Source organism: Staurois parvus, unplaced genomic scaffold (genome assembly GCF_062004578.1).
Source record: "Staurois parvus isolate SC_StPar_1 unplaced genomic scaffold, SC_StPar_1.0 ptg000142l, whole genome shotgun sequence".
Classification (NCBI taxonomy): Eukaryota; Metazoa; Chordata; class Amphibia; order Anura; family Ranidae; genus Staurois; species Staurois parvus.
In genome coordinates this window covers 3291158-3312029 of record NW_028317938.1, presented here as the reverse complement: position 1 = coordinate 3312029, position 20872 = coordinate 3291158, and the positions used below count along the sequence as shown (strand labels likewise).

The 20872-nt window shown below is 38.3% G+C and overlaps 1 protein-coding gene across 1 annotated transcript in view; it reads left to right on the top strand.

Moving 5' to 3' along the window:
• The first annotated feature begins 516 nt into the window (after window positions 1-516).
• HNF1B (HNF1 homeobox B) overlaps window positions 517-20872 on the top strand; it is a 96535-nt gene continuing 76179 nt past the window's right edge. Inside the window, exon 1 of the mRNA XM_089673597.1 lies at window positions 517-965. Within this exon, the coding sequence (XP_089529723.1) occupies window positions 628-965 (338 nt within the window). The 5' untranslated portion in view covers window positions 517-627. The remainder of the gene's footprint in view (window positions 966-20872) is intronic.

Here is a 20872-nt window from a genome sequence, read left to right as displayed (position 1 = left end):
AGATGTAATATAATGGACATTTTAAAGCATTGATTGATTGTGTGCCTTTACATTATAAACCATAAAAATGTTACTCCAGCTTTAATTCTAAACAGAACACAGACGCACTGAATGAGGGCACATTTTGTGAACACGTTTTACTTGTTAACCCTATAAACGATTGTGAGTGTAATGCTTCCACCCAGGCATATAGTAGATGATCCCATTGTCTTCAATGAACTGAATAACTTGCTTGACTGAAGGTGCAGCTCAGCTAAGAGCAGCAAGGAGTTTTTTTTCTCTGCTTTGTGCACTTGGTGGCTGGCTTCTGGCGTAACAAGTCCAAAGTTCACCTAAAGTCTGACCAATAAACAGAGCCAATAAATGTGTTGTCACCAGCATAGACTGGGAGATGAGGCCAGCCTACCTTCTCCTCCTTCCCCTGCACTCTGGATGACTGGCTGCCTTCCCACTCATTTGCATGATTTATATTGCCCGATGGAGGAGAGCATGGCTAGTTAGAAGGAGCAGGCCCTTTGTAGGAGCTTCCCTGGATCTTCAGTGGGCACCACAAGAACAGGTGCTCAGTGCCAAGAAGATTCCTCTTTTTCCCTTCTCCACTTTTTCCCCCTCCTTCCCCTTTGTAAAATGGTTTCCAAATTATCCTCACTACAGCAGGAACTATTAAATGCTCTCCTGAATTCTGGAATAACCAAGGAGGTCCTGATCCAGGCGCTGGAGGATCTTATTCCCTCGCCCAGCTTTGGGGTCAAGCTGGAGGACATGCAGATGTCCCCTGGGCAGGACCCTGACACCAAGCCTGTCTTCCACACACTTACCAATGGGCACCATAAGGGCAAACTTTCTGGGGACGAGGGATCTGAGGATGGGGAGGACTTTGACACCCCACCAATTCTTAAGGAGCTGCAGTCCCTAAACACCGAGGAGGCGGCTGAGCAGAGGGCCGAGGTGGACAGAATGCTAAGGTGAGTGCCTACATACCCGGGCATTGACTTACAGTATGATAGAGGAAATTCTCTCTCACTCAGGGGACAGCGATTGCTGGCTTGCCAGGGATAAACGTTTTTTCCTCCAAGGACCCTATAAATGAAATATAGTTGTATTAGAGGTAAAATAAGAGCAAGTGTACTTTACTATCATTTTATATAATATTATCATCGATTGGTCCCCAAGTTAAGTAGAAAAAATAGTCTTTACAGCACAGTTCACATAAGGCGTCTAGCGGTGTCTTACACCACCTTTTCTGTGTTCCCTTGTATTCTAAAAAACATTCTTGTCATCCTAGAAGTTTAATATCCTGGAAGAGTAATATGGCTGATTAGGATTTTTGATACAACAATCCCGACAAATAAACTCTTTCTGTTTTCAATAACTTCCATAGAATATCTCTAAACTTGTCTGGTTGTACTTGTTACATTTTTTGTTTTAATATATCTATTTTATTTTTTTTTGCTTTAAACGTGTCTGGTTGTGTTTGTTACATTTTTTGTTTTAATGTATCCATTTTATTTTTTTTGCTTTAAACCTGTCTGGTTGTTTGTTACATTTTTTGTTTTAATGTATCTACTTTATTTTTTGCATTAAACCTGTCTGGTTGTGTTTGTTACAGTTTTTAGTTTTAATTTATCTATTTTATTTTTTGCTTTAAACAAACTAATAAAAGTCCCAACATAAAGTAACCTTAGCATTACAGTGCTGTCTGTACAGGTCACTTTCACGAAGTCTTACTACTGCCGCTGCAGTTATTAGGTTATGGTATTAATTTACGGTTAAAAATAAATCCCGTAACATTATATTACACCTGGTGCTTCAATTTGCACTAAACACACACACATATATATATATAGAATTTATATACTAATACATATATCTATATTTTTGTATATCTCATAGATTCTATATATATGTGTGTGCATGTATAGCTTATATATAACTAATGTATACCTTTTGATACAACAGGGCAATTGATATATATATATATATATATATATATATATATATATATATATAAAAGCAAAGAAAAAAATCATAATTAAAGAAAATTGTAATAAATAAATAAAAATAGTATTAATATAAATATATATAAATAAATACAATGTGTATGTATATATATATATATATATATATACACATTTTATTTATTTATATTAATACTATTTTTATTTATTTATTAAAATTTTCTTTCATTATGAAATAGATTTTATATATACGGGTATGTGTGTGCAACTAATGTATAATATACACCTTTTGGTACACCAGGGCAATGGATCTTTTATATATATATATATATATATATATATATATATACACACACACACACTTTTTATATTAGATATAAGCACAAATGAATATATATATGTATGTATTTAGGTATATATTTATATATATATATATATATATATATATATATACATATATATATTCATTTGTGCTTATATCTAATATAAAACGTTTGTGTGTGTATATATACATTATATATATTTATTATTATTCTCTTCGTCCTAGTGCATCCAAAGGCGACATAAACTATTATTAAGTTTGTTTTTTTTTGCACTCTCGGAAGGTTTTACCAAAGTGTCATTTTTAAGGTATGTAATATTACCATTAAGAACAAGTGTCTGAATATTCCTAAACAAATTACATCTAGCTAAAGTAGTTGTATTCATTGCATCCAGGGGGTATGTTCCTATCCTTTTTTTCCCTCTTGCTGCTTTTTATTGCAATATATATATATATATTTTTTTTAATCATACATTAGTTATATTATGGCCTTGTTTAAAGATTCACTCTTAACTTGTAACATAACAAGCAATGGTGTGTGTTGTGAGGTTGTGTTGATTCTTTAGTAAATCAGGCCACCAGTTGGACGTTTTTGTGTACTCTCCTCTATGTACCTTTAATACTACATCAGAAATGAGGGTTGGCACTTGCCGGCAGCCAGTCTGCGTTAAATGACACTCACAGTCCAGAAACTAAAAAAAAAAAAAAAAGAATTCTTTAACTGTAAAAGAATAGTCGGATAACAAAAATAACTGCCGCCTCTTACTGCACGTAAGTGAGCATGTTTTGATGATGTTTACTCTTTCCTTTCAAATATTTGCTTAATACATCTACTTTAACCAGGAAATTCTCCTGCTCTCCAATAAAAGCCAGCAGATCCTGCTAGTACAAATGGCTGCTTTGAATCATAAAGCGGTAATTGCAGTTTTAATCTCTTTGTTAGATTAATACAAAGGGGAAAACATTGACTGTATCCTAATAAAACTGAATTTTCTAAGGGGGTAGTTTTTTTCAAAGATAATTTGTTGCTGTTTGTGGCTATTAAGTTTTTTTTCCAAAGCAAAGTCCTGAATAGCAAAGCTGAATATGCAGCTAATTTCAAAGTACATAAATCAGAGAAGATTTAGTGAACTCATTTAGTCCAGGGCAGCCTAGTACTTCTGCTTGAGGGGTGCTGAGAGAAAATACATGAGCACATTATTGGGGGTGACTAATGGCTTGGCACTAAGTTATGCACAGAGGTGTACTGATCTCCCTACATATACCTGTGTGTAATGTGCCTGGGAGGACTCATGGGAACAAGGACGTGAGCTGTACACCTAGTGAACTGGCACACACCTTAGACAATGATGGCTGTAACCTTGCTTTGTTCTGTCTATGGTGGTAATTTACTAAAGGATTGTTTTAGTTACAACTTTTTTTTCACAGAACCACTCATCTTGCAAAACTTAAAAAAAAAACAAAAAACGTAAAAACAAAAAAAACCCACCCTTTTAGAAATTCATAGATATAGTTTTATTGCTTCATGTAGACAAGCACAAGTTACATTTTTCTTTTAAATCCCTATGCGGAAGATTGGGTGTTGTCAGGGAACACAGGCTAGTGTCACTTTAGTACATTACTTTCTATACAGCATATTCAAAATGCGTCTAGGTCTTAAATGCAAATTGCAGAACTATTAGTAAAGTTTAGCCACTATTTGCTGAACAATCTGACACACATGGGAGGTCTTAAAATTCCAGTTTGCATATTCATTGTGTATGCCCTACTGTTTAAGAAGCACCGAGTCTGAACAATCATCTTGCAATCTCATCTAAACTCACCACACACTTTACAATCTGAGTATACAATCTCCTTTACCAGCAACTCTGTAGCGCAAGAAATTGTATATATATACTGTATGTGTATATATATATATATATATATATACACACTGTATATATACAATCTCCTTTACCAGCAACTCTGTAGTGCAAGACATTTTATATATACTGTATGTGTGTATATATATATATACACACACACATATATATATATATTACACACACTGTATATATACAATCTCCTTTACCAGCAACTCTGTAGTGCAATACATTTTATATATAAATATATATATATATACAGGGGTGGACCGACAACTCATGGGGCCCCCGGGCAATAGGGGATCATGGGGCCCCTGTGTCCTTACCCACACTCAAAGCACACCCAAAGCACACCCATAAAAAAAATACCAGGGGCATATCATGGGGCCCCCTACTGACCCCGGGCCCTCGGGCAGTGCCCGAATGCTCGAATGGTCAGTCCGCCCCTATATATATATATATATATATATATATACTGTATATATACAGTATATATATATATATGTCTGTGTGTGTAAAAATCAGAAATTGTTGTCTAAGGGATAAAAAAGCTTTTTTTAATAACTTGTATAATTTTTACAAATACTGTATTTATTAATAATAATAATAATAATAATAATAATTATTATTATTTTGTGCTGCGCATACTTTGGGATTATTTGTTGTATGCCCCTTAGGATATCGCATGGCTGCTTTTAGGGTCCAGCTTAAAAAAATTGGCAGTGCTCTTGGCACAAAAAAAATAAACGCTAATTTTGAGCATTTTTTTGTACTAGCATTTAGGAGCATTTAGTGTTTTTTTCTGCCAGAAAACTGCTCTCAAAAATGCAAAATAGGAGGGTTTTTCTTCTGCCTTTAAATGCAGAGCTTAAATATGCCTCTAAATGACGTAACGTGCATGGACGCATGGGGGGAGATTTACTAAAGCTGGCTCACTTAGATTCTGGTACATCCAATCAAATTCTAGCCTCAGCTTGTCAAATTAAGCTTTGGCAATAAAACCTGGAAGCTGATTGGTTTCTATGCCAAAGTGAGCCTGATCTTGCACTCTTCAGCTTTACATCCCGGTCACGCCGATCCTGACTTTCAAATCACGCGACTTCACTGTAAATTGCATGATTTCAAAGTCAGGATCGGTGTGACCAGGATGTAAAGCTGGAGAGTGCAAGATCAGGCTCACTGCTGCATAGAAACCAATCAGCTTCCAGGTTTTATTGCCAAAGTTTAATTTGACAGGATGGGGTTAGAAGCTGATTGGCTACCATGCACAGGTGCACCAGATTCTGAGATTTCAAAATTGGATGACATGCCAATTTGAAGTGCGATTTGCAAGACATCTGACACAGATGTCTATGCAAATCGCACCAAAAGTAGTGCGCTACTTAAGAAATCTTTGCAGCTCCGACCAAGTCGGAACCGCACTGATATGACCACTGTAATTGCAGACAATAGGGTGCTACTTATTATTATTATACAGGATTTATATAGCACCAACAGTTTGCTCAGCAAATAACATACAAAATAACGGGAGACAATACAGTTCAATACAAGAGGGTTAGGAAGGCCCTGCTCCTTGGAGCTTACAATCTAAGAGTGGTATGGCATACAAATCTCATGCCAAGTCCCACCCAGTGTGATCGGAGACTTAGTAAATAAACCCCTGAGGATAACATTAGTTGCTTCTACAGGCAAAACACTAAACTCCTCTAGGTGCAGCGTATTTTGAAGCCAGTGTGCTTGGATCCTGGCCCATGCACACTGGCTTAAAGAAAACACAGCTTCTAGAAGAGTTGTGTTTTGCCAATAGAAGCAGCCCAATGTTATCTTATGTGTCCATGCGCATTAGGTTGTTTACAGGCATCTTTTAAACTGTTTAGAGGCAGAAAAAAAACTGGTTTGTATTTTTACAGCAGTTTTCTGGCAGAAAAAAAATCGGTAAACAAGCCTAAACACTAGTGTGTATGGACCCTAAATTCATTTCTCTACATGGTATGTGGGTTAAAGGTCATTTTTGAGAGCAGAGCATCTTATACATACAGTATATAGGTGTCCGTTTATGAACCAGTGGTAAATGATCGCTGCTCAGTTCTCCGGCATTCTCAGAGAACACAGTTCTCCTGTGAATTCCTTTTATGAAGCGGTGTAGATCAGTTCTCCGAACGAAGGGAGAACAGTCTACAAACGCTGGAGAACGGTCTACAAACACTGGAAAACGGCTGATTTTACAATAATCTCCCGAGATTACAGTAAAAGATCAGTTTACTAAACAGAGGTAAATTATCGCTGCTTAGTTTTCGGTTCCTCCGATTCTCCAGCTCTGGGATGGAGAATCTGGAGGGAGAACACAGATCTCCAGTGAAGGGCTGAACATGTTCCCCGCTGATCTCCTGAGTGTCATAAACTGTGAATGATCAGAGAATAGCTACGATCCTCAGAATCACAGTTATTCTCTGTGTCATAAACGGACACCATAATATGTATTGTAAGGGCCTGCCAGATTGGATACTAATTGATGGGCTAACTGGGGGCCAGCACAGTGCCTACATGGTTAGCACCTCCACCTGGCATTACTAGGGTCATTGGTTCAAATCCCAACCATGGCACCACCTGCCTGGAGTTTGCATGCTGTCCCTGTGACTGCATGGGTTTCCTCCAGGCACTCCAGTTTCCTCCCACACTCCAAAGACATGCTGGTAGGCTCTGTCCAAATTGGCCCTAGTATGAATGTGAGTTAGGGACCCTAGACTGCATGCCCCCCAAGGGTTAGGGACTGATGTGAATATACAATATATATGTAAAGCACTGTATCAATGGACAGCTCTACATAAGTACCTGTAATAAATAAATAGATTAGGCAGGTCCTGGTAGTATATAGCAGCCTTTCTCAACCCTTTTAACGCAGAGGAACCCTTGCAATGACTTTTTTGGTCTCGGGGAACCCCTGCTAAAAATTACTGTATCTACAGCTCATGATACATTCGAGTGATGGTCAATGGGAAGAATGTTCCTTAAACATAAGGTCATTGAGAAGAATTACCCCTTATAGATAGCTAAAATGTCAATGGTGTCAGCGGGAACCTATCTGAGAGAGGGATATTGCTCGTTGCTGAATGAATCCCTAGCAACCTCTGGAGGAACCCTGGTTGAGAAATCCGGGTATATAGTTTTAGCAGATGCAAAGGCGATACGATGAGACTGTAACGTGCATGGTAAACTTTAGATTTATCAACAGTCTCGTACTGTGAGACAAAGGAGGATTTATAGAGATAGTGCAATCAGGTTTTAATATGTGTGACCAGTTCTGCAATGACTGAGCCATGTAGGGCTCCTGTCATGATAATATTAACTAGCACTTCCAAGAGTCAAATGTTAAATTTTTCCATGTGGGAAGGGAGAAAATATTTCTTTTTGAGTTAAGAAAGGCAACTACTTTTGTCAGTGAGAAATCTCCCTGTCTCTGGATACCCTATAGCTGGCTCTGGTTCTGCCTATTCATTGAGCCTTTTATTAGATGTGTGTGCCCCTCTATATATGTGCAAAGAGCTACCATCATTTTAGCTTAGAATTGGTGTAATATTCTCTATTTTATATGGGTAATGAAAGAATAAAAAAAGGTCATCTTTCAAGAGACCTTGATGTGATGTCAGGAGTCACTTTGTTGTCACTAGTGATGTGATAGATAACATGGATGGTATGTTCTGCGTACAATTATATGTCCTACTGGAGTTTTTATAGGAAAGTAAATTTGTGTTTGTTTCCAGATTAAGCAGAATTAAAACTATATAAAAATAATATATTCACTGAAGCTGGCCATAAACACTAAATGACAATTGGGCATATACCCTCTTAGATTGTAAGCTCCCAGGATCAGGCCCTCCTAACCCTCTTATATTGATCTGTATTTTTGCTGTATTGTCTCCCATTATATTGTAAAGCGCTGAGAAAACTGTTGGCGCTATATAATAACAATATAGGCATAACTTGAACACCCCCAGGCATCTCCAGTGTATTTCAATGTGTTCCCATGAATAACCATTGTGGAGTTAACTGCTGCAGACACCTGTGTTGCTGGCTCATCAGTGGTATAATCATATTTATTTATTTTATGTACTTATATAGCACCATCAATTTATGCAGCACTTTACATATATATTGTACATTCACATCAGACCCTAACTCTGAAAGGGTGTACAATCTAAGGTCCTTAACTTATATTAATAAAACACATACTAGGCCAATTTAGGCAGGATCCAATTAACTTACCCGCATGTCTTTGGAGTATGGGAGGAAACCCACACAGGCACAGGGAGAACACACAAACTCCAGGCAGCTGAAGCTGAGGTTGTGATTTATTTATTTATTTCAGGTACTTGTATAGCGCCGTCAATTTACGCAGCGCTTTACATATATATATTTTGTACATTCACATCAGATTTTATCCAACAACCCTAGTGCTGCCAGGCAGAAGTGCTAACCATTTAACCACTGTGTTGCCCGTCCATCACATACTTGGATAAAGTTTTCTATCCTGTCCAATGGCTATTCAACCAGTTGAGCCATGGTTGGTGGCAACTGCAGCTAGCTAATAGATGAAAGATCTTCATAGGAGCCAACCAAAAACATATGGAATGGGAAACTGCCATCTCATGGCTATGGGCACCAGAATGGTTATTTGATAATAAACAGGTTTGTGGGTCTAAAAGTCCTCTAGCAAACCATCTAAGCCAAAATAATACTTCCCAGCAGTATGATGTGTAGTTTATCAGTGGCTGCTGGCATTACATAACAATTGAAATTGAAGTAGCTGTGAGTATAGCATCATGCATTCAGTAATGTGAAAGAAATATGTCCTTCGACGTTTACACATGCAGCCAATTAACAAAATATCATGTAACCCCTGAGCTTGTCAGTGTCCACATCTCTTATACATTGTAATACTAAATCTAGTATGGGTGTCACTATTGAATATTTGTTTCCATTGTGCAGGCACAGAGTAGTGTAGTAAATCCCCAGCTTCACTGTGCTTTCTGCTATGCTATTGAAAATGGTAGATAATCTCTAACAAAGCAGGACAGAGTGATTTAACATGTATGATAATAAATGCTACTTTTTTTCATTGTGATCCTTAATGTTTTACATAATAATAATATACCTAAGAAAGCTACTTTTGTAACTAGCAAGATTGTTAATTAGATGATAAAAGATGTAACCTAGGAATAAATACAGAGTTAGAGAATTCAAAAGGTCTTACCAAAGTTCTGTACAAAGATTTTTTTTTCAAAAAATGTATATAAATATGTTTGTGTTTTTCCATATTCAGTTTTTTACTTGTAAGAATACCCGAACCTAAACTAATATCATAAAACTGAAAAAAAGACAAGCTCTTCCTTTTATAAAAAAGTAGAAATGGAAAATAAAATGATACATTACTTAAAGAGTGACATGTGTCACTGTGCCGTTAAAATATTGCAGTGGCTAAATGGTTAGCCCTTCTGCCTGGCAGTATTAGGGTCGTTGATTCAAATCCCAACCACAGCACCACCTGCATGGAGTTTGCATGTTCTCCCCATGCCTGTGTGCGTTTCCTCTCACACTGCAAAGACATGCTGGGAGGTTAATTGAGTCCTGTCTAAATTGGCCTGTGTATGTATGAATGTAAGTTAGGGATCTTAGTTTGTACACCCCTTGAGGGTTAGGGACTGATGTGAATGCATAATATCTATGTAAAGTGCTGCATAAATTGACAGTGCTATATAAGCACCTGAAAAAAAATAACACAATGGTCCAGTCTGGATGGTTGTGGGTGACTGCCCTCCATTCCCCTCCTCTTCTACAGTGAGGTTGTTAGGGCGAACCTTATGTGTTTATGGTATACTCTGCAGATAGCATGCCCTGATAGCAATCAGATTGTGTCTATTTGCACAACCACCTATAAAGTCCTTTTATAGTGTTTTCTGTTTAAATTCAGAGCTCTCATGCAGAAATGTACATGGAGTTTGGGGCTCCATGTGCATGCTGTCAAAGATGGCCACACCCTGGGACTCCACACTGACTTTGTTTAACCACTTGCCCTCCAGAGGATTTACCCCCCTTCCTAACCAGGCAATTTTTTGCGTTACAGCGCTGCATTACTTTAACTGACAATTGCGCGGTCATGTAACGCTGCACCAAAATTAAATTTGTGTTCTTTTTTTTCCCAAGAATTGAGCATTCTTTTGATGGTATTTGATCACCCGTGCATTTTTTATTCTTTGCACTATAAAAAAAAAAGACCGACAATTTTGAGAAAAAAAACAATATTTTTGACTTTTTGCTATTAAACATGTCCAGTAAAGAAATTAAAAAAATCTAATTTCATCATAAATTTAGACCAAAATGCATTCTGCTACATGTCTTTGCAAAAAAAAATATCCCAATACGTGTAAAGTAATTGCTTTTACAAATGGCGGTATATATACTGGGCTTTTTTTTTTTCAATTTTAGCTAGTAATGGCAGCGATCAGCAACTTATAGCAGGACTGCGGTGGGCATTCTGACACTGGGGGGAACTGACTTGGCATCACTGACATACCCAGTGACACCAATACAGTGATCAGCGCTAAAAAAAAACACTGACACTGTACTAATGACACTAGACATGAAGGGGTTAACATCTGGGGAGAACAATGGGTTAACTGTGTGCTGTTTTCAACAATGTTCTGTGTTTGTGCTTCACTGTAAGCACACTGCTTTGCATGGCTGACAGGGAGGAGAACCGTTTTGTTTACTCCTGTCGGAGATGCTCAGCAATCACCGGGTGCCGGTGGGACCCAGTGATTGACAGCTGTGGCCAGAAATGAAAAATCACATACAAATATATATATATATATATATATATATATATATATATATATATACACACACACACACACATGATTTTTCACACAGCTACCGCCCTGTAGCAGTATTTCTGCTATGGGGCGGACCTGAAGCAGTTAGTAAGTGCTGCATGACCAAAAAACGTTTTTTTTTTTGGTGACAGATTCTCTTTAAATAGAAAGCAACAAAACTCAGCCTTCTGTGTCAAATACAATGTAAGCTATTGTACACACTAAAGACTATTTATATTGCTCATTGTAGAGAGTTTTATATACAGATTGTAGAAAGAAACCTATCATGATCAAAGTGGAACTCCAGTTGCTGTTTATTTATTTTAGCCTTCTCCCAACCCTTGTTAAAAGAAAAAAAGTGAGTTCTACTTACCCTGTCCACATTCCAGTGCTGTTCCTGTATTCTTTCTAGATCCAGCACCGGCAGTCCTCTTTGAGTAGCATGGCAGTTATGTAATTGTTTCCTATGAGCCACTATGTCCTGGCACACAGACTGGGCTCATAGAACTTCAGGTCTGAGTGTACGTACATGTCATTCCCTGTCGGTACCCGACGATTGCCGAGTATCACTGATGAGGGAGAGACCTGTATGTAAACAATACAGATCTCTCCTCTAGCGGCTCCTGCACATTGCTTTGTATGGCTCTGCATAGCACAGCCATACAAAGCAGTGTGCTTACAGTGAAGCACACACACAGCACACAGTAAAACAGCACACACTTAACCCTTTGATCACCCCAGATGTTAACCCCGTCCTGCCTAGTGTCATTAGTACAGTGGCAGTGCTTTTTATTAGTACTGATCACTGCATTGGTGTCACTGGGGATGTCAGTGCCACCAAGTGAGTTCCCCTCCAGTGTCAAAATGCCCACTGCAGTCCCACAGTGCTGCTATAAGCCGCTGATCGCTGCCATTACTAGTAAAATAAATAAATAAAATTCCAGTATATATACCGCCATTTGTAAACGCTATAACTTTCACGTAAACCAATTAGTTTACACGTATTTTGATTTTTTTTTAGCGAAGACATGTAGCAGAATACAATTTAGCCTAAATTTATGACAAAATTAGATTTTTTATTGGACATGTTTAATAGCAAAAAAGTAAAAAATATAGTTTTTTTTCTCAAAATTGTCGGTCTTTTGTTGTTTATAGCACAAAAAATAAAAACAACAGAGGTGATCAAATAACATCTAAAGAAAGCTTTATTTGTTTGAAAAAAAGGACGTAAATTTCATTTGGGTGCAGCATTGCATGACCGCACAATTGTCAGTTAAAATAACGCAGCGCCGTATCACATAAAATGGCCTGGTCAGGAAGGGGGGTAAATCCTCTGGAGGGCAAGTGGTTAGTGTACAATCTTCTTTTGGTCCAAAATTTAAGCTGGTCACACTTGTATCATTTTTTTTTATCAGTTTGCAGGATAAAAAAAAAAAAAAAATAACAAGGATTCCCTTGTTAGGTGAATGGAGGAATCCTTCCCACTGTGTTACTGTATTCCGACGGTGGGGGTTCCTCCACTGTCAGAATAAACTGATTACTGCACGCACTGATAAAATGGAAGTTTCCCAGTCCTGTTCTAGAGAAGTCCCTGCTGAACCGGCCAAATTTCAATCCATCGATGGTCAATGTTAGAGAGCTTTAAAATGTTTAGTAAAGAGAAAGGTAGGTTGTGGATAGTTTATAATTATAAATTGCTTTATGTACTGGGAAGAATTGTTCTTTAATGTACAATCTTCTTTTGGTCCAAAACTTAGGCTGGCCACACTTGGATCATATTTTGTTTCCGATCAGCCTGCAGGATGAAAAAAAAAAAGGATTCCCACATCCACAAAGCCAAATGGATGGAGAAATCTTCCACGCTGTGTTACTATATTCTGACAGTTGGGGCTCCTCCACTTTCAGAATACACTGATTACTGCAAGCGCTGATAAAAAGGACGTTTAACAGTCCTGTTCGAGAGAAGTCCCTGCTGAACCGGCCAAATTTCAATCCATCGATGGTCAACGTTAGAGAGTTTTAAAATATTTAATAAAGAGGAAGGTAGGTTGTGGATAGTTAATAATTGTAAATTGCTTTATGCACTGGGAAGAATTGTTCTTTAAGGAATAATCAGACGTGTGGTTGAAAATACTTTTAGCACACTGGAAAATCTCTGCAACAAAAAGTTATAGCCATTTGTGTACAGTAGTGTTCTGTCATAGTTAAACAAAAGAACATTGGGCTACCATTGCTTATCTGCTTTTTAAAATGTTAGCTGCCTGGCTTTTATGGGTTTTAATACTTTTTGAATCACTGGGGCTGATTTAGTATAAGAGTCAAACATGTATTGTTCGCAAAGTGGATTTATACCTAACTTAGTGAATGAAGTGAAGCTGTGCTGCCTGCAGTTATATAAACTTAATCAAGTAGAATTCCTGTTTTTCAATGTGCAGACAATTAGGTTTCTTTGCAAAGGGAATGCATATTTATGCATCCCATACATGAGTCATTTTTTTTTTTTTTTTATGACCAGCCGGTTGAACAAAAGAAAATAACCAGATTCCCCCATCCAGGTACTCCTCGATGTGGATGATGGAATCCCTCCCACTGTGCTATTGTATTCTTATGGTGGGGAGTTTATCCACTTGTCAAAACACACTCCTCACCTTTGCCAGCTATAGTCAGTGGCGCAGGTCAAAGGAAAATTTTCCTACAGACTGGTTGTACACAAATCATTTGATAGATCAACTTGTGCACAACTAACCTGCCCATAACTTAATAAACATTCGTCTGATCTCTGCTGAACTAGCCAAAATTTGATCCATGTATGGCTGGCTATAGCTTACTGAATGAAGTGAATCTGTGCTGGCTGCCATCATCCAAACATATGCATGCAAAAATCTTGAATTTTGACTTAGCCTCACCTTTTTAGAGTGGAATGTCACTCTCAGTCAACCCTGACTATTTTTAATCCTTTTGCTGCATTAGTAAATAGGAACATATATTATAGCAGCACAGTGGCTAAATGGTTAGCACTTCTGCCTGGCAGTACTAGGGTTATTGATTTGAATCCCAACCTCCGCACCACCTGGCTGGGGTTTGCATGTTCTCCCTGTGCCTGTGTGGGTTTCCTCCGGGTAGTCTGGTTTCCTCCCACTTTCCAAAGACATGCTGTTAGGGTAATTGGATCCTGTCTAAATTGGCCCTAGTATGTGTATGTATGAATGTAAGATAGGGACCTTAGATTATACACCCCTTGAGGGTTAGGGACTGATGTGAATGTACAATATATATATGTAAAGCTCTGCATAAATTGACAGCGCTATATAAGTACCTGTAATAATAAAATGTACGTCTTTAAACGTTTTCTTACATTTCTTCAGTTACATTCAGATTCCAAGCCTATGCAAATGATGTCATATATTCCTGGAATCTTCTAGAGGGGAGGAGGGGATTTCACAGCTAAGCACACCCTTCTGCTTGCATCCCTGAGCTAAGGACAGATGGATTCCAGGAAGTAATTGCTACATGAATTATCTGCCCTTACTTAAAGTGATTCTAAAGGATCATTTTAAAAGATAACAAAGATGTTATACTTACCTGCTCTGTGCAATGGTTTTGCACAGAGCAGGCACGATCTTCCTTTTCTCGGGTCCCCCGCTGACTCTCCTGACTCTTCTCCCTAGACCAGTGCTCCCAGTAGCAAACCAATTACTTTGGGGCACTGGTGCGTGTTTGTTCCCAAGCTCCGCTCTATACATCGACAAGAAACATACAGCTTTCTCAGCATTCTCTGTCTCTTCGCCAGTGAGGAGAGAGAGACCCCGGACATCCGAGGCTCTACATCTACATTGCTAGATCGAGATGGGGCTCAGGAAAATATAAAGGAGGGGCTGTGGAGGGAGCAGCACACAGGTTTTTTACCTTCACCCATTCTAGGCATGAAGGTAAAAACCTTCAGCCTGTACAACCACTTTAAAATGGCCAAGACCAGAAATGCTAGGGAGTCTTTTTCAAAATGACTTTTCAGCTAAATTAAACATGGAAACATGGATGCATGGATGAATTTGTTATGAATATTAAAATGGAATTAAACAGCATTTTTGGTTTGTGGTTCTTAGATTCAGTGTAGTTCTGCTTTAACTAAGTGACGTAAAAAAAAAAAAAATTTCATAGGGAAGATACAGTTAGTTAGATACAGTTTAGTAAACCAACCCCATTTGACCTAAAAAATGTATTCAGCAACTAGAATCAGAATGAAGTGAAGATCTTCCAGAGACTAAGATTGCCATAGATGCATTTTTTTTTTATCAGCCAGAGGACCAGTTGAAAAAAAACAAACTAGTTTCCCCTATCCACACATGGGAGGTAAATGGAGGAATTTTTGCCGCTGTACTATTGTATTCTGACAGTGGGGACTTCTCCACGGTCAGATTACACTGATCAGCATTAAATCAACTTCTGTTTTGTGGTAATGACCAGATGGACCGAAATTTGGCTGGTCCCTTCTGAAGTAGCTGAATTTGGATTTATCTTTGGGCGGCTTTAGGGTGTTTAGGTCATTGGGTCAGCATGACAGCCAGGCAATAAGTATTTTCAGAGAAAAACTTCCTCATTTCTCTCCTGACAGGTTCCCTTTAGCCCTAGGCACTTATCTTGATCAATGCTTAAAATGGGTGCATGCTTAGCAATAATTTGCCAGACTATTAGCAGCATTTGATGCTTCACACCTAGGGGGAGATGTAATAAATATTCTATAGTGCGGTAAATCTGTATTCACAGAGCAAACCAATGCTCAAATTTAAGTCCAGTTTCTCTAATTCACAAGCATTCTTACTGCTTTGTTGTGAGTTTTATTTTAAACTGCCGAATGTTTTATGCTGCTTATTTGTTGGTGTGTGCTAATGAGGCATACGCATGAGAACAAATATCTGATTTACTGATGTAAAGTATGGTTCATTTACTCAACAGGGTTTGTGTACTTTTACCATATGTTCACTCTACTCTTTTGTAAAGCTTCAAAATGGAACAAAGACTACAAGAGTGACCACACCAGCCTTTCCACCTGTTGGAGAAAAACAGTGATTTTTTTTTTTTTCAAAGCCATAGATTTATGTAGTGATTCATAGAGTGCTCACAAAAGGATCAGTCCACCCAAAACTGGTACATTATCTAGAGGTTATACCTATCTGGGGTTGTGATGTACCTGTCCAAAACCCAAGCCTGCATATACAGTACCTGCCATGGCAATTAAATGGAATGACCACTCTCCCTCTTGGGTTGTTAATGTATTTTATATTATGGAATATATTTAGAACAGGGGGAATGCATTGGAAAACCACTGAAGTAGTACAAAATCCAAAATGTAAATAGCCAGGAATTAAGCTGAGACATCTCCTCTCTACATATGCGCCTTGTGGATTAGGGACTGATGTGAATGTACAATATATATGTAAAAAGCTGCGTAAATTGACGGCACTATATAAGTACCTGTAATAAATAATAAATAAATAAATAATCGCTCAAGATATGCTAGTGAGTTTTTGAGCCTTTCCCACATGTGCTTGAACTGGCACACAAACTAAATAAATATAATAACAGTATATACTGTATAGATACAATATATATATATATATATACACACATAAGCACAACATATTTTTAGTCACCACATATTTTGATTATTTATTGCAATGTTCTTCTATATTATTATATATTTACTCTAAGACATGTTTGAAATTATATGCAGTGAATTATAGATTAGCCAATATATCTTTGATTCATTTCTTCACAGCTATTGAGATATCACTGCATTGTTTTTAATCAGCCAGCTTGCTTACTGTATATACAGACAATTATTTTGTTAATTTCAATCACTTTGAATCCACAGAAAATCACAAGTAATCATCAAAAGCACCATCCTAACCCCCTTGACATGCATTGTATTTTAACCATAACGTCTACCTTTATTTTGTAATGCGCTACATAAACTATTGACCCTATGTAAACCCTGTATAATAATAATAATAATTAAAAAAAAGATGTATTGTAAGCTCTCATGAACAGGGCCCTCCTAAAACCCTCTTGTCTTGCACTGTATTGTAACTGTAAAGTTTACCTTCTTTTTTTAAAACACTACAAATTGTTGGCCCTATATAAATACTGAGTGATAATATTATTATTATTATTATTATTAATAATAATAATAATAATAATAACAATAATAACAACAAAAATAATAACAATAATAACACCAAAAATAATAACAAAAAAAAAGCAATCCACTACTGGTGAGTTTGATAACCCTTTTGGTTGATTTCAAATTTGAAACTGGGAATGAATTGACAGCTTAAATATAGTCTACAATTTGAGATTATATCCAAAACAGAAAAAATGACAGTAATGCTTTCCAATGCAATCAGAGTTTTTTTTTGCTGAATTCAAAACCACTGGGGGGATATTTACTAAAACTGATGCACTCAGAATCTGGTGCAGCTGTGCATGGTAGATAATCATCTTCCAACTTCAGCTTGTTCAATTAAGCTTTGACAGTAAAGCCTGGATGATGATTGGTTTCTATGCAGAGCTGCACTCGGATTTTGCACTCTCCAGTTTTAGTAAATCCAAAGAAGCAGAGCCTGAGCATGTGATGACCAAATAGGTCTGTCCTAATGTATATATATATAATTACAAACTATATAGAGCAACAACTTTTTTTTTAAATGCTAACACTTATTACTCAGGTTATTGATATCTCTTTTACACATTTATTAAAACACTAAAATATTTATTATCTTAAGTCACAACTGAGGAGAGATCTTGAAGTTGAAGTTGATGATACTCTGCAAAAATTAATGTTACTTCTCAAATGGGCGGTGGATGAAAACTCAGCAGTTTTGGAATGTTTCTTTTAAACTTTTATGAGAGCAGCTAATTATTTATTTATTTATTAGAGGTACTTTTATAGTGCTTTCAATTTACGCAGCACTTTACATATATATTGTACATTCAGATCAGTCCCTAACCCTCAAGAAGCGTACAATCTAAGGTCCCTAACTCACATTCATTCATACACATACTAGGGACAATATAAACAGGAGCCAATTGACCTACTAATGAGCTCCAACTCGTTGATATTTGCCTGCAGAGAATGATTCAATATGGGGATGACGGAAGTGAAATTATTAGTGTGAGAAATAACAATCCAGACACTGATAGATAGAGGAAATATGCTGCTTGATATAATTAGTTGAGAATGTCCATTCAAAAAAACCCCATTTCTGCCAACAATTGCACTACAACTACTTGCATTGCATGTGCTTACTGGACCTGCCTCTTAACATAAAATGTGTCCATCAGAGTGCCCCTTAACATAAATGTGCCATCAGAGTGCCCCTTAACATAAAATGTGCCCATCAGAGTGCCCCTTAACATAAATGTGCCATCAGAGTGCCCCTTAACATAAAATGTGCCCATCAGAGTGCCCCTTAACATAAATGTGCCATCAGAGTGCCCCTTAACATAAATGTGCCATCAGAGTGCCCCTTAACATAAAATGTGCCCATCAGAGTGCCCCTTAACATAAATGTGCCATCAGAGTGCCCCTTAACATAAATGTGCCATCAGAGTGACCCTTAACATAAAATGTGCCCATCAGAGTGCCCCTTAACATAAATGTGCCATCAGAGTGCCCCTTAACATAAAATGTGCCCATCAGTGTGCCCCTTAACATAAAATGTGCCCATCAGAGTGCCCCTTAACATAAAATGTGCCCATCAGAGTGTCCCTTAACATAAATGTGCCATCAGAGTGCCCCTTAACATAAAATGTGCCCATCAGAGTGCCTCTTAACATAAAATGTGCCCGTCAGAGTGCCCCTTAACATAAAATGTGCCCATCAGAGTGCTCCTTAACATAAAATGTGCCCGTCAGAGTGCCCCTTAACATAAAATGTGCCCGTCAGAGTGCCCCTTAACATAAAATGTGACCGTCAGAGTGCCCCTTAACATAAAATGTGCCCGTCAGAGTGCCCCTTAACATAAAATGTGCCCATCAGAGTGCACCTTAACATAAAATGTGCCCATCAGAGTGCTCCTTAACATAAAATGTGCCCGTCAGAGTGCTCCTTAACATAAAATGTGCCCATCAGAGTGCTCCTTAACATAAAAGGTACCTGTCAGAGTGCCCCTTAACTTAAAATGTGCCCGTCAGAGTGCTCCTTAACATAAAATGTGCCCATCAGAGTGCTCCTTAACATAAAATGTGCCTGTCAGAGTGGCCCTCAACATACAATAAGGGGCATACTGATGGGCACATTTCATGTTAAGGGACACACTGATGGGCACATTTATATTAAGGGGCACTCTGATTAATACATTTTATGTTAAGGGGCACTCTGTTGGGCACATTCCATGTTGTGCCCATCAGAGTGCTCCTTAACATTCAATATGCTCATCAGAGTGCCCCTGTAAGACTACACTCTACCCTGAGGGCAGACAGGAGTTGTGCTGGGATCCTTGCTGGACGCTTGTGTACAGGCAGGGAGCGGGAGCCGGAGAGACTGTGAGCTGAAAGGTGCGGAGTGCACACGTGATGTCATGTTTCCGTGACAACCACCCTGCTCAGCAGCGAATCTGTCATTGTGGGCTGGCGGTCTGGGTGGCAGCGCTGCTGGGGCTGTACGCGGACCACTGTCCACCATTTAATGACTACTGTTATAGAAGGAAGATATGCAAAGACCGCAATAAGTCTGAAACTCTAAACACAATTTTTTGGATAAATATTCAACATTACCATGTCCAGACTAAAGCTGGCTGGATGAATTTCAATAAGTGCATGGCTTTTGCTTAACAAAAGTCAACCATTTGACCAACGTCTGTCAAAGGAGAGTGTTAGAGAATGTTTGTTGATTAGTGGCTGCAGCTGCTGAATAGCGGCAAGTCCTGATTTCAGAATACAATGTTCTCATGGGGGAATTCTTCCATCCAGCTCATTTGTGTAGATGGAGGAGTCTGTTAGGGTTTTTTTCATTCAGCCTCCTGGCTGAATGAAATAAAACTATTCATTTATGGCTAGCTTTAGGCTAGCCATACAGTGGATCACAAGAAAACTCATAGATTTCTCCATTCCCTTTAAATAGTGGGAATAGAGGTATCCCCCATGCCAGATGCTGTATTTAGACAGTCGCAGCATGCACAATGGTCTGAATACCTAAGCATCTGATTGGTTGCAGTCAATATTCAGCTGATAATTGTCCACCCTGCTCCTTCAATTTTTCAGTTGAAGTTTGCTGTAGGTAGGGCCAATCCATAGCTCAAACTTTGAGCAGGAATATGGTAAAATTCAAGCCATGTCTAGTAGACTTAAAATGTTTCTAAAAGCTCAAGATTTTTTACCTTCATGCATTCTATGTATGAAGGTAAAAAACCTTTTGTGTGCAACATACCACTCTGCCCCCCCAATACTCACCTAAGCCCTCTCTCGATCCAGCGATGGGTACTGGAGTCTCCGCTATCCCGGGACTCCCTCTTCTCATTGGCTGAGACAGAAGCAGGAGCCATTGGCTCCCACTGCTGTTAGTCACAGCCAGTGAGCCAATGGGAAGAGAGAGGGTGAGGCTGAGCCACCACTCCATGTGTGACAAGCTGCTTGCTGTGGTGACACCCTACAGGAGGGAGGATCTAGGAGAGCCTGCAGGGAACCCCTAGAAGAGGAGGATCCAGGCTGCTCTGTGTAAAACCACCGCACACAGCAGGTAAGTATAGACATGTTTGTTATTTTTTCTTATAAAAAAAAGCCTTTAGAATCACTTTACATTGTATATTGTTAGGCCTCATTCTCACTGCCAGTGTCAAACAGGCATTTATATGCATTTAGAGG